Source organism: Musa acuminata, chromosome BXJ3-7 (assembly GCF_036884655.1).
Source record: "Musa acuminata AAA Group cultivar baxijiao chromosome BXJ3-7, Cavendish_Baxijiao_AAA, whole genome shotgun sequence".
NCBI lineage: Eukaryota > Viridiplantae > Streptophyta > Magnoliopsida > Zingiberales > Musaceae > Musa > Musa acuminata.
Genome location: NC_088355.1, coordinates 3,274,997 through 3,288,339, shown reverse-complemented (window position 1 = coordinate 3,288,339; position 13,343 = coordinate 3,274,997). Strand labels below are relative to the sequence as shown.

Here is a 13,343-nt window from a genome sequence, read left to right as displayed (position 1 = left end):
AATTCTGTTTCCCCCGCCCCGCACAGTGTTATACCCGCCGTCCACCTTTCCGAATCGTGAGCCGCACCTGGGGATCCCGTGCATGGGCCGCGGGAGGGCCCCGCGTCTCACATCCTCCTGAGCTTGACACGTTAGCTATGGTTCTCGAGCCACCCGCCAAAAAGCACGTATCCGTACACTGGGCACCGTAGCGGATCCGGATCGCTTAGCGCTTCCGTCCTTTCTCTATCGCCATTCTCGTCGTTAGATCGTTGCGCCCGAGATTCCGGCCGTTTTGACTCGCCTCTTGACACCCTTACTGGAAGTGAGACGCTCCACCGACGGTCCATTGCGTTGCCGCATGCCTGTCTCCTCAGTGTTTGGTGGGTCTGCGGGGTCCACTATTTGGACAAGCGCATTGAACGTTGAGAAGGCAGGTAGCTTAGTGGCGTGGCTGTGAAGGGGTGGGAAAAGTTCTTCCAAGGAATCTTTAGTAGTTTAGAGCCCCAGTTTTTGAAAACTTCTTTTCTGTACGGAGAAACAGATTCGAGATTCCCGCAACGGTGAAACGAACTGAGGATGATCGGAACCGGGTGGGCTCAACCGTCCGATCCGCGGCCCACCGAATTGCGAGGTCGCCTTTCGAAACGGACGGATACAAATGCGACACGTGTTAGCACTTTGCCGCCACTGGGTGGTAATTAAGCAAGAGTTGAGGGGCAATTCCCGTCCTCTGATCCCAACTTAAGTAGGCGAGAGCGGTGGGAGCCGAAACGGCTGCCAGGAATCTGATCTCCGTCGAGCGCGATCGATCGAGCAGGAGGGAGCAGGAGTGGATTAGCATTGAATTAAGGAAGAAAGAATCGAGACCAAAGAGGAGGTAATGACCTCCGATTGTGCTGTTGGAATTTGCACCCTGCTTCCATCTCTTTCTCTCTGCATTTTTATGAATTTTTGCTGATTTTTTGAAAATATTTTTTCATCTAGCTTTGTCGTCATATGATTCATCAGAGGTTGATAGTCCCGGAAAACAAGTAATTAAAATATGTCAAATCGCTAACAGTTGTGATTATTTATATAATGATAAATCGTTGATATAATTGGTGGTTGAATCGATCACATATCCGCTCAATCGTTAATATTGCCACTTTAATCGACATATTTATTTGGAATTTTTTTAGGAAATGGGAACAGACTACTAATTTTGCAACTTCTTAGAAGAAGGGTAGGTTAGATAGGCGACTACGTTGAGAAGATTAGATGAAAAACAAAGTATTCTTGAAAGGAATATGTGTCTGGTAAGGAATTTTTTTATTTTATGTTCTCATTGAAAAGGATAAAATGCATAGCGTTGGGGAGCAAAAGTTTGGAATCTTGTTCTCGTTCCTCGTGCTCCCATGAGGAAGTGGAGTGCAAGTATCCGAAAGTTGTCATTCTGTTCCGTTTCATTTTCGTTTCCTGTTGTGGAGTGTTTTTGGGCTTAGCTTGGGATATGTTGGGGAATTTTAGATATGCGATACGGTTCTTGGACGCTAGTGGGGCTTTTTTTGAAGACTAGGGTTTTGATCAACGTCTAGAAGGATGGAAAGTATTTTCTTTTTTTGGCTTCTCGAGCGGTTTGAAATTCTCGGAATGCAGTTTCGGAGGTCTTTGGTGGCTATTTTCATCAAGATTAAATCTTTAGATTTTTGAAATTTGAGAATCTCGATTCGTAAGTAATGTCTTACTTTTTCTATATAATTTTACTTGATTCAGTCTTCTTGGTTTCTTTGCAGGAAAGGCTGCGACTTCATATCCATTCTGTTTTCAGTGGCAATTAAAATGTTGGTGATCCGGACTATAGATCAACTGGTATTATAAAATGGTTTTACTATATCTTGATTTCACTGTTTCTTCAAAAAATAGTGACTACCTAATGTTTGCTTAGGGTGGGTGCTGTGGAGTAATTACGGATAATGCATGATAAATTTGGAGCCTTCAGAGTGCAGTTAGCATAAGATGGTGACTGATTCTAACATGGGTTCTCACCAATCAAGCGTTCCTTTTTCTTTTCATCATCCTCGTATGGTCTCTTTCCAGTCAAGTGCACTAGATAGCTCAACAGAGATGATTCCTGTTGACATGTGCAGTTTGGATATGAACAACAACATGGCCAGCATGTTTGTCTCTACTGGCTCTGACATGATAAATAATATGGATGTGATGACTGCAGCTTGGTGCCCTGCAGGAACAGTTCGTGAACCAATACCAAGGTTTACACATGTGACAGGGTTACCTGCATATTGGTCTCCAGATGAACTGAGATTGTTGAATATAGGTCTTGTCAAGTATGTATGATATCTGCATTATGTTGGTTTCTAAAATAAGTGTTTCCTTTGACCTTGTTTATTGTTCAGCTTTATCATGGAGGATGGATGTTGAAATATTGTAGATTAGCTTGGAACTTTGTTTCATAAGGCACTTGGAGTTCTGTCACAATCTTTCCATTGAATTGAGTTTTGCATCTTCCTTCATTTGAATGTTCTGGACAGGATTTGCTTTTCTATTGTGTCTCATGCATGAATATTGATACTCGTTTCTTTTGTCATATGTGTCATTTTAGGCACTCAAGTTTCTTTGCAGGCATCAAGTATCGAGGATTAGCATGAATTTTCAATAAATTGACATATATTTTACGTTTTTGTGGATTTGTTTTGGGAGTTCTATACTGAGATTGTCAGGATATGGCCTTACATTAACTGTTTTTCTGTCTATGAATGACAGATATGCTAATAAACAAAGTGTTTCAAAGTATGCTGAGATAGCTTCCATGCTGCCTCAGAAGACTATAAGAGATGTTGCATTGAGGTGTCAGTGGATGACTGTAAGTTTTCATTTTTATTTTATGTAAAATTTAACCATTTCATTGTGCTTGGTTTATTATCTAGATATTTATTTGTCATTGTATGTAACCTATATTTTCTTTTTGTTAGTTAGAAAACACTATTTGAGGGATATAATTATCTCATGTTACAATTTGTACCATTGCATTCTGATAAAAAATCATGTAATACTGTTTACTGTGAGTCTTTTTTGAGTTCTTAGTCATCGTCACTTATCTTTAAGAATCATTAGCAATTGTTGGAAGCAAGAATTAAAATATTGTATCGTACCGGAGTTTCGACATTTGCATGGGAAGAGAAACTATATATATATATATATATATACACACACACACACACATCGTCTGGTAACGGGCAGTCCGTGTATCAGTCTGCTAATGGACCGGTATGTACCACATACCGCCCGGTACGAGCGGTATTATTTGAAATTGAAAACCTTGATTGGAAGATCATTATTTCAAATATGCCAAATGCTTTGTTTATCTACAGATTTAAAATTTCCTTGGAAGACATGCATCTTGGGCAATTCTATTGCAGCAAGTGACTTTTCTGGTTAAGTCAATTTGGGGTTTCACATCCAGTATCTCTTATCTGACCCATTTTTTTCCATAGTAGTAGATTTAGAGTGGGAATGCTCTGCTTGTTATAGGTTTTACTTCATTGCAAATATCTACAATCTATGTAGTGTCTAAGTGAAGAGGTACATAATTGGGACATTTTAGGACAACAATGTCTAAATTTGGCAATGGATTTTGTTACGAGCACTGTTATCCTTTTAAATAATATGATTATAAAAAGTTTCTAAGATTCCTTCAGTTGTTTCTTAATCTACCTCGTTAATTAGAGTAGTAAAAGAGAAGAAGTGCTGATATTTTGTCTCTAACCAGTCAGTTTTTGTCTTTTCTCATATTCTCACTGTTTTAGCGAATGCAACCAAGGTTTTTTGGAAGGAGTGGTTTCCTTTGGATTTGGAATCCATTTTGTACGCTGACCTTTTTAGGTCTTTTTGTAGACATTTAAAGATATAATATATCTTTTTTTTCTGGATTAAAAGAGAAAGTCAAGTGCTTGCGAGTTGGGATAAAATTGTTCAGATTACCCACCTTGGACCTCCAATATAAGGACTGAAAGGGCCTCTTTTATCTGTCGGAGAAGAATCGACATAGGAAAGTAGTAGTGATTTCAATTTTCATTTTTGTTTCTTTGTGGCTAATGGCTTTGTGCTTGTGCTTTAAGTGTCCAATCATTTTCATGCCTTTAACCTGCATAATTTATGCAGATGTGGAAATGCTAAAGTTGATTTGTGAAAGCTTAAATTCACTGAATCTCTACAAATGGGCTCTCAATAAATACAATCTTACAAACTTCAAAAATTATGATATTTTATATGTTTTGTTCTTTTGGCATGTGATTAGCAAATGCATTTCTTGGATTTCCACCCTGCAAAACTATATGAAGTATAACTTATGATGTGAAATGTTCTTTGTCTGGGGCCTATAACTTCAGTACATTTGAAATTAAAACAAAAAACCACAATTGGCCCGGATGTAAATGTGTAATCTATTTTCATTTGATAAATGATCCATGCTTCTACGGTTACATGTCACGTTCTTATGGATAAAAAGTTTGATGTAGCTTTGTTCTCTATAGTTCATTGTCCTAATTGAGTTGGCATAAAAATGATGTGTCATAACATTTTCTTTGGTTCAATTACTGGCATCCTTGTTAGAAGAGAGCTTGACAGAACAAAAGTCACATTTTACAATTATTTTCCCATTCTAATTAAAAACTGAAAATTTAATATATAAGATATGGAACTGTCGAGGGAAACAAGGGTCGGGCTTTTCTAGAGAGACATGTTAAACACTTCACTGAAGTTTAGGGCTTTTGCTGTTAATTTGCAACATCATTTTAAGTATGCATGCCATAGCATTTGAATTTGAAATTTAATTTGTAAAATTGCTGCTAGAAAGAATGACTGTTCATAATGGCTGTAATGCACAAACATTTGACCAGATTAGACCTCAACTGTTGAAATCATTCACTTGACATGATATAGCAAATAGATAATATTTAGTCAGTCATTTTTGCTATGAAAAGATCTCACACCTAGTCTTGTTTCAGTATCAAAAATTCCTTATGAGTTAGGGTTCCTTGCCAACATGTCAAATCGGAGTTGTGACTTAACTAACAGCTATGGTATATGCTACATAGTTTTTTCCCCTTATTTTATGTTGGATTATCTTGTTGATAGAAGAATGGAGGGAAGCTAAAGAATTGGAGAAGTTTTCTCCTCTCTACAGATGACTGTGATGGACATGTTATGCTTCCACTCTTTTGGATTGAAATTGACAACATGACATGATCGACTCAAATGTTAAATTTGGGTGCAGGTGTTGTGTCTTACTATCATTATTGTGCTGAGCTGGAAGGTGCACCAGTACTTGCCATTGGCATGCTGGCAAAGAGTGTAGCATACAGAATAACTTGTTTTGTTGTTTAACTTTTTAAACGAAGTAATACCCATAATTCTGATGAAAGTAGAATATTTTCAGCTATCCAGGTTCTGGAGGGTCAGAGTAGAGTTGCATGCTGCACATCCTGCACAGAATTCTGATTTTAATGGATTGTGAGATGCCTAGTTTACACTTGTAGCATTTAATCGTAACATAATGATGAGTTAGACCACTTCTCCTAATCTTAAGCTGATGGGAAAGGGCCCAAATTTATATTTAAGCTCTAATAGTAGCTCACCCTCATGCAAACCGGATGAATGAGTGCAGTGACCACTTATACTAGTTAGCTTTTGGATAAACTGGGAGTGGTATAAAATTTAACAGACCTAACAATCAGCGTGTGAACTATTTTAAGTACTCTAGTAACATTAATTTAACTTTCTGATTTATTTTTACATCTGTTACAATACATTGGCCTGCCTTGCAGAACAAGGGAAATGGAAACAAGCGGAAGATTGAAGAATATTATCCAGCAAAAACGATGAAAGTAACTCTTTAAATAATCTGCTTGGTTATCTTGTTAATGGCCCTTTCCTTTATTTTTTATTGTTACAGGAAATTTAGTTTCAGATTTCATGTTTTACCTTGCTCAATTTTGTTTGGTATTATTTGGAACTCTTTTTTTTTTTTGACAATGTGTCACATTGAACTAATTCTATTGGCATGTGATATAAAATCTGTTCTTGGCATTAAATTTCTCATTATATTCTCCCCAAAATATTATTGTCTTGTTGATGCCTTCAATAAGTTCGGTCTTGATTCTCTTTTTCTTATGATGCTTTAGGATATGATGGTGGGTTCTTCCTCAACGGCAAATATCCATATTGCTCCTAATTCACTTCCGTTGCATCAGATGAACAACTATAATCGTTTTCAACCCGTAGGTTGGTGTACAAAACTGAAATATCTTTTTGTTTGCTCTTGCTCACCTTTTGATACCCAAAATGTGTGAAATGTCCCATTGCCTATGTCCTTCTATTAGATGCACTCATGCTTACATTTGCTGCTACAGTCAATTATCTATGTCAATTTGATTTGTTGACTACCACCCATTGTTTCGCTGAATCCAGTTAGACTTTTGCTAGGTGCATCTTTTCTGATGATGATGTGGTTAAAGTTAGAGATTTTCAATTGAACCTCTGGTACTATAAAAATAGATTGCCCTAGTCTAATAATTAAAATTTATTACATACTGACCCAGCATGTAATTTAAAATCATATTATTTAAAATATATATGACAGTCAAGACAGTCAATGACGGCAAACTGTAAGTAAACAAAATTTACCAGTAAATTAATTGCAGTAAAATAACACCTTAAATTGAATAACTCAAATGAAAAAGAAGTGATCCCACAGGATTTTGAGTTGCCAAGTTCTTGTTAGAAATGGAGCACCATAAATGCCTAACTTGCTCTGTTGATAACTGAAAACACTTGATTTTTAATACAACTTCTCTCATTTTACAGAAGAATCTTGATCATAATATGAAATTTTATGAGCATATTAAGAAATTACCATAGTGGTGTTAGGACATTATTTATGTTTGGTCGACTTATATAGAATTTTGTCACATTTCTGCCTAATAAAACTGCACCAATCAAATCCATTAAAAATTCCAGGCACGTCGGTTCTAGAACAGAACTTTTTGACTTATATGCGATGAAAACCGGCTGCTTGTTTTCCTCATAAAACTTAGTGGATTCGTTTTGTCCCTTCAATTGTTGAATTTGAAATTGTTGTTTTCGTGAATATCTTGTGGGTCCTTGCAAAATTATAATGAGTTAAAACCTCTTCAGATGTGCTTAGTGTGAGTTATGTTATCTCTTAATGTAATTTACATAATGTTGAGTTTAGATGATTTTGTTACTACATCTATGAATACTTCTGTGCATATATATTTATTTCTTTCTTCAAATAAGAAGAACCTTTAATTACTAAAAAGTTAAGTCTACAATATGACATGTGGAGGACATCATGCAAAATGGATGTTAAATCCGAAGGAAAGTTGTCCCTTTCTTTCCAAAAATAGGACAGATTGTGTTAGCTTTTCCTCCACTAATAAACATCTGTACTTTTTCATTAATAAAGCGATTTTTTCCAGCTTCCTAGCTACCTCATGAATCTGAATAGTGGTATCTTGTTATTTTCTCTTATTCTAGTTCATTTTATGTCATTATAATCGTCCATTGTTTGTTTGGCTTATACTTCCCACTTTGGATGCAGAAACGCAGCATCTTATTGACGAAAATTACAGCTGTCTGAGGGCTATTGCAAAAAATTTAGAAGAGGGCACGGTCTGTTGTCTAATATCCTGTGTTTTTCTATGATTGCCAGTATTTTTTTATATGCACGAGTGCCAGAAGTTTTTTGTTCTCTCTTGGACATTTTGTTGCTTTTGTTACGTGACAAATTTGAAATGATTCTTACAACTTCCAAGTTTGTAGTCGGTTTGCCCTGAAATAGATTGACATATTTTTATTAGATCGAACATATTCTATTGATTCTCAACTTTGCAGGTACAAGAGAACATTAGTTTATTTCTTCACACGAGAAATAACATCACTGTGATCGAGAACAGGTAAAATGCTGTCCAATTCTTTTGGGATGCTTGTTTGATGATTGATTTGTGAAGCATTGCCATTATTATTATTATTATTTGCAGGATAAACGCAATGTCAGCAACAACAAACCATCTTCCTTTGTCAATGACACATATGCCTCCTTTGCCAATATCTGTAAATGATCAACTTCTCTGCAGTCTTATCCCTCTTAACGGAAATGTAAGCTTCTTTCTCTCTTGAATCATAGTGTTGCATTATAATTTTTAACTTCTCAGCAGTCTTATCATTATTGAATTATTTTGAGGTATCATCCTATAAGTAATAAAATCACTTAACAGTATATGGATTCTCTGCTATTAGTAGTATCGATAGTTGAATAGATTGGTAAGATAAATGACAAAGGAAGATATTGATGCACCAAATTGAGTGCTTCATGAGCTGAGCATTTGCGTGGACTATGACTTTGTAGGTTATCTACACTGCACCTCGAAACAGTCATTTGCAACTGGACCCAACTTGCTTCGGACCTCCCCATATGATGACTCGATGAGCTCATTCAAGCTTCTAAAAGATCTCAACTTTGTAGCGTCAATTCTACATTCCAATTTTAATTCTAGTTGTGTATATTCGCTGCAGAACTGATAGATATTCTTGGATGTAAGAAAAATAATGATGTTTGCATGTTAGTATCAATTCAGGGTTGAATGAATTCGCGCCATTATTATTATATATATATATTTTTGTTGTGTTGCATTGTCGATCTGCAGGTATTCATCAGCTACGTGAGAACAGTGTGCAGGTTGGTGTTGCTGAATCAGCACATCCATTCCCACACTGCTTTGCCGCGAGCAACGAACCTGCCGGGATTCTTCGAGTCGATCCTCATCGGGCTGCTCTTCCGAAACATCATCTCCGAGACCAGATCTTTTATGGGCGATCGTCCCCTTCGCTCGCTGTGCTTCCCCGACCCGCAGATGACCGAGATCTCCAGAGGAATCACATCCTCCTCCTGGAATCGTCGCCTGAGTTCCTGCATCCACTTCAACAGGATGATGTACGCTGCGGCGACGTGCAATCCATGGAGGTCCAGCTTTGATCCAGACGGCGACCACTCGGAGATGTCAGCCAACACAGATGAGCTTGTCAGTTCTTGGACCAGCAGTGCCTCTGTTCTTGAGGATGACTCGTTCTCCAGCTTCTGCAGCAGTTCCTCCATCGAGAGAGGAAGAGATCCGGCATCGGACGCGATCGAGACGACCCTTGGACATGAGTTCAGCACGCAGTTGAACGTCCGAATCGAGAACCCGATGCCTTTCTCTCTCATCTTCGTCATCCAGGAAGCCATTTCTGGGAGCTCGCCATGGTGCCCGTAACACGAAAGAACCACGTTGACGCACACGGTGTCGATCGGTAATCCAGCGTCCTCCATCGATCCCACAACCCTTCGTATCTCCGACAACAGCCCTGATCGCCCATAACTTTGGATGACCGATCTGAACTCGAAAGGCGAAGGCTTGCATCCCGACGAAGCCATCTCCTTCAGCTTCGCCTCCGCCTCGCCAGGCATTCCCATCAAGCACAGGGCTTTGATCATCGACTCGTAAGGCCTCCTCCCGGCGAAGGGAACTTCTCGCAACCGCGCGTATGTCTCGAGAACTGGTTGCTCCAGTCCTTGCTCGGAGAAGCACTCGATGAGGTCGCAGTAGAAGAGGGCAAGGTCTCGATGGGTCTTTGACCTCGAAACCGCATCCAAGGTTAGGGTTTCAGCCTCGGCGCAGCGTCCTTGCTTCTCGAGCAAAGCGACGACGGTGGCCGCGAGCTTCGGCTTCCAGCTGAACCAACTGGCTTCGCTGATCCGCTCGTAGAGCTACAGAAAACGATCAATCCGGAATCGCTCCGTCTCAATCGGGACGGAAAGGGGAAAGAAAGAGGGAGCGGGGACTCACGGGGGGCGCGAAAGGGGAGGAGAGGGAGAGGAAGCTGGAGAGGGCGTGGAGGGCAGCAGGCTTGGATGAAGCGGCGAGGAACTTCCTGATGAGGCGGTCGGCGGCGGAGGGGTCGTCAGCAGAAGCGCCGCGGAGGTCGGAGACGAGGCGGTCGGCGTGCTTCCGGCGGCCGGCCAGCGCGCAGCGGAAAGCGGCGGAGGAGGGCGAGAACGAGGCTGCCGTTGCCCAGAGTAACGCCATCCTCGCACGGCCGTCAAGCACTCGACAGGTACAAAGCTTCCCTTGCCGATTGACACACATATAAGTAGGCAAAACATATGGTGGGCTGTCAGTGTGACACACTTAGCAGTACATGACACTTGCAGAATGACTTTTTAATACGACGCGGTAAGCAACAGCAAGAAGGATAATTGTCACAATTCCAACTCCAATTCCAATCAACAAACTCACTATGGCAGATTTGGTTTTGTTTTCTTTTAGGGTCACTGTGTTGTTTTCTCTGCTTGCAGGTGGTAAAGGATCTTTGGATTCGCAGGGTGATAAGAGAAAGACACAGAGCCCAGGGTTGCCTTCAAAGTCAGATCTTGAGAAGGTTGAAAACTGGCCTCCAGCAGGGACTTGTCCGACTAAATTGTTATATGCCACATCAAATTTTGACAAGAAACTAAGATTGGTGAGAGAGGAAGGTATTGCTCCTGTGAGATTATTGTGTGACAAATCCAAGATCTCTAAGCTTGTCATGCCCGACAGCTCTGCCGGTATGTTTCCCGAAAGATTATTCCAGCTCAAGTCCAACACATGGAGAACTACAAGGTTCCTGAATCCTGGCAAAATCTGGCCAACAAGCATATTGTCACCCAGAATCAATGATGGGGGGAAGCTGCTGACCTGATTATACTGCAAGCCCTTTCTACTCGAATTCCTCTTGATGAAGAATGGGAAGTTCTCCGTTGAGCTAACTCGCGGTGACTTGCTGCCAGACATAAGGCTCTTCATCTGTGTCAAGCTATTAGGAAGCTGTCCACTGAGGGAATTATTTGATAGATCCAAGTAAAAGAGATTGTCAAGGTTCCGAAGCCACGTTGGGATTGATCCAGATAAGCGGTTCCATGAGATATCCAAGACCTTCAATCGGGTCAAGTTTGCCAACCATGATGGAATGGAACCTGTAAGAGCACAGTTTGCGATGACAAGCAACTCCATCTTCCTAAAACCTTGAATTGCATCTACCGGCATCATTTCACCACCATGGAAGTTCCTTGTCAAGATCAAACGAGTAAGTTTCGGGCAATACTGCACGATTTGCAAGGCCGATGATACGTTAGAGAAGTGGTTACCAGTGAGAGACAGATCAGAAAGTGAAGTGAAGTTCTTGAAGCTGTGGGGGATTTCTCCAGTAAGATTGTTGTTGCCAAGATTTAAAGTTGTGAGTTGCACACAGTGGGGAAGCATGTCAGGGATGGGGCCAGAAAAAGAATTTGAACCAAGATTGAGGGTGCTTAATTTGGGCATTGCAGTGCAATTGAGATTGATTTCACCACTAAGGGAGTTGTTGTTCAGATTCAGCACTGTGAGCGATGACAATTTCGACAAGGAAGAAGGTAAATTACCTACAAGTTTATTGGACTGAGCAGAGAAAGACTCGAGCTTTGCGAGGCTGCCAAACACATCTGGGATGAACCCAGAGAATCTATTAAGGGATAGATCGATCTCGACAAGGTTGGAAAGATTACTCATGTTTGTGCTGAGATCGCCGGAGAACTGGTTCCCCTGGAGGAATAACTGCGTCATGGATGTCATGTCGAACAAAGCATCCGGCAAGTCTCCACCGAGGTCGTTCATGCTGAGCCAGAGCTCGTTGAGGGAGCTGCAGCTCTTGAGACCTCTGGGAAGGTCGCCGTAGAACCTGTTCTCCGAGAAGCGGAGAATTCTTATCTTGGCTGAGGAATTGCAGATGCCGGCATCAATCGGGCCGTAGAAATCGTTGGAAGTGAGGTCGAAGGATGTCAGATTGCTGGAGCCTCCGAGGATCGGGTGGCCGCCGGTGAATTGATTGTAAGAGATGTTGAACACTTGAATCGCCGGAAGGCTCAGGTTCGATGGAATCACTCCCTCGAGCTGGTTCGTGCTGAGATCGATGAACTCCAGCAGATGTAGTCGGAGCAGCTGCGGGGGAACCACTCCTTGCAGATAATTCACAGAAACGTCGAGCCTTTTCAGCTGATCCAATCCGGCCAACGAATAGGGAATCGAGCCTCTCAAGCTCTTTCCGCCGAGATCCAATCCGACCACCCTCCTCCCGTTTACCGTCGGAGGGCCGCAGGTGACTCCAGGCCAGTCGCAGCAGGAACCGGAAGAAGAGCCATTTAGAACCCACCCCAGTTTAGCCAGATCGAGCTCATTCGTGAAGCCCAGCAACGCGTTGAGATCCTTGGAATCGCAAGTCTGGTTCTGAGAAAACGCCTGTCGAGCTCGAATCAAGAAGATCAAGAAGCAGCAGGCGCGCACCGAGAGCAGGGCCAAGAAGCCTTCCCTCGGTACCATCAGAACTGAGATCTTGACTCCGTAGAGAAGACGAAGGTCTTCTCATGTCAGAAATAATAAAATAAAATAAAATCCAATTTTGAATCTTAAAAAAATATCTTCAATGCTTTATTTATTAAGATTTTTTTTATTATAAAGACGAATTATTACTCTCGTCTCTTTCTTTCCATTATAAAAAATAATTAATTTATTTTTAAAATAATATTAAACCGTTTCATTTTTAAAACTTAAAAAAATAAAAAAATTTAAGATGACCGTCTCATTGACCATGGATCTCTTAAATTTTTATGATTTACTATTTAAAATTATTTATATATTTTAAAATAATTTAAATTTATTTTAACTCATATGGTTTTGACAATGAATTAATTAAATCCTTATGATTTACTCACATCTAAAATAACTCATACATTTTAAAAAACATAACATATAAGTCACTGTCGTCATATTTGAGTTAACACGTTAATGTCTGCTAACTCATAATAAACTATTAATATAATGATACATATAATTTAAATTTAAAAAAAAATATTTTAGCCCATGTGGTTTTGGTCATGAATCACTTAAGTCCTTATGGTTTTATTTATGTCTAAAATAATCTATATATTTTAAAAAATATAGCATATAAAATTTTCGAAGAAATACCCTTGACATAAATTGGTGATGCTAGCTGGCTATCGGAGGTTCAACTCCACGAAGGGCAAAGGATCAGTAGTTGACTTTTTACGATCACTGCCTACAAATGGCATAAGAAAGATCGACTCTTTATCTTCTTTACTTGTATGGAATATCATACACAATTTGTTAAGAAAGAAGAGGTTTTCGTTCTTTTCTTCTTTCATCTTAGCCTCCCCTACTTGCCTTTGAAGAGACTGTGAAATGGAGTTAGACATGGACACCCACCGACCGGGACTA

At 40.1% G+C, this 13,343-nt stretch overlaps 3 protein-coding genes across 5 annotated transcripts; 1 reads left to right on the top strand and 2 right to left on the bottom strand.

The window, feature by feature from the left end:
- Positions 1-746: 746 nt before the first annotated feature.
- On the top strand, positions 747-8,764 carry LOC103990678 (uncharacterized). Of its 2 annotated transcripts, XM_009409898.3 has the most exons (10): positions 747-859; positions 1,755-1,830; positions 1,907-2,306; positions 2,743-2,842; positions 5,805-5,864; positions 6,162-6,261; positions 7,601-7,671; positions 7,894-7,955; positions 8,040-8,157; positions 8,408-8,764. In XM_009409898.3, exons 3-10 carry the CDS (start codon positions 1,978-1,980, stop codon positions 8,486-8,488), a joined length of 921 nt encoding a protein of 306 aa, XP_009408173.2. In that variant the 5' UTR covers positions 747-859; positions 1,755-1,830; positions 1,907-1,977; the 3' UTR covers positions 8,489-8,764. The 2 variants fall into 2 exon arrangements, with proteins under 2 accessions (XP_009408173.2, XP_009408176.2); XM_009409901.3 differs by lacking the exon at positions 5,805-5,864.
- LOC135643368 (pentatricopeptide repeat-containing protein At2g17033-like) lies at positions 8,639-10,212 on the bottom strand. The gene is made up of 2 exons (XM_065160217.1): positions 9,885-10,212; positions 8,639-9,805 (listed from the first exon to the last, which is right to left on the bottom strand). Exons 1-2 carry the CDS (start codon positions 10,182-10,184, stop codon positions 8,753-8,755), a joined length of 1,353 nt encoding a protein of 450 aa, XP_065016289.1. The 5' UTR covers positions 10,185-10,212; the 3' UTR covers positions 8,639-8,752.
- LOC135643366 (phytosulfokine receptor 1-like) lies at positions 10,152-12,669 on the bottom strand. Of its 2 annotated transcripts, XM_065160216.1 has the most exons (2): positions 11,222-12,660; positions 11,017-11,142 (listed from the first exon to the last, which is right to left on the bottom strand). In XM_065160216.1, the coding sequence occupies exons 1-2, from the start codon at positions 12,426-12,428 to the stop codon at positions 11,120-11,122; spliced, it is 1,230 nt and encodes a 409-aa protein (XP_065016288.1). In that variant the 5' UTR covers positions 12,429-12,660; the 3' UTR covers positions 11,017-11,119. The 2 variants fall into 2 exon arrangements, with proteins under 2 accessions (XP_065016287.1, XP_065016288.1); XM_065160215.1 differs by having other exon boundaries at positions 10,152-12,669.
- Between the last annotated feature and the right edge of the window lie 674 nt (positions 12,670-13,343).

Excerpts from the sequence above, each read along its gene's own strand:
- LOC135643366 (XM_065160215.1), bottom strand. The coding sequence starts at position 12,428 with ATGGTACCGAGGGAAGGCTTCTTGGCCCTGCTCTCGGTGCGCGCCTGC.
- LOC135643368 (XM_065160217.1), bottom strand. The coding sequence starts at position 10,184 with ATGTGTGTCAATCGGCAAGGGAAGCTTTGTACCTGTCGAGTGCTTGAC. Across the intron at positions 9,806-9,884 it reads CCTCCCCTTTCGCGCCCCCC|CTCTACGAGCGGATCAGCGA; the intron begins GTGAGTCCCCGC and ends CGTTTTCTGTAG.
- LOC103990678 (XM_009409898.3), top strand. The coding sequence starts at position 1,978 with ATGGTGACTGATTCTAACATGGGTTCTCACCAATCAAGCGTTCCTTTT. Across the intron at positions 5,865-6,161 it reads ATCCAGCAAAAACGATGAAA|GATATGATGGTGGGTTCTTC; the intron begins GTAACTCTTTAA and ends ATGATGCTTTAG. Across the intron at positions 8,158-8,407 it reads TTATCCCTCTTAACGGAAAT|GTTATCTACACTGCACCTCG; the intron begins GTAAGCTTCTTT and ends ATGACTTTGTAG.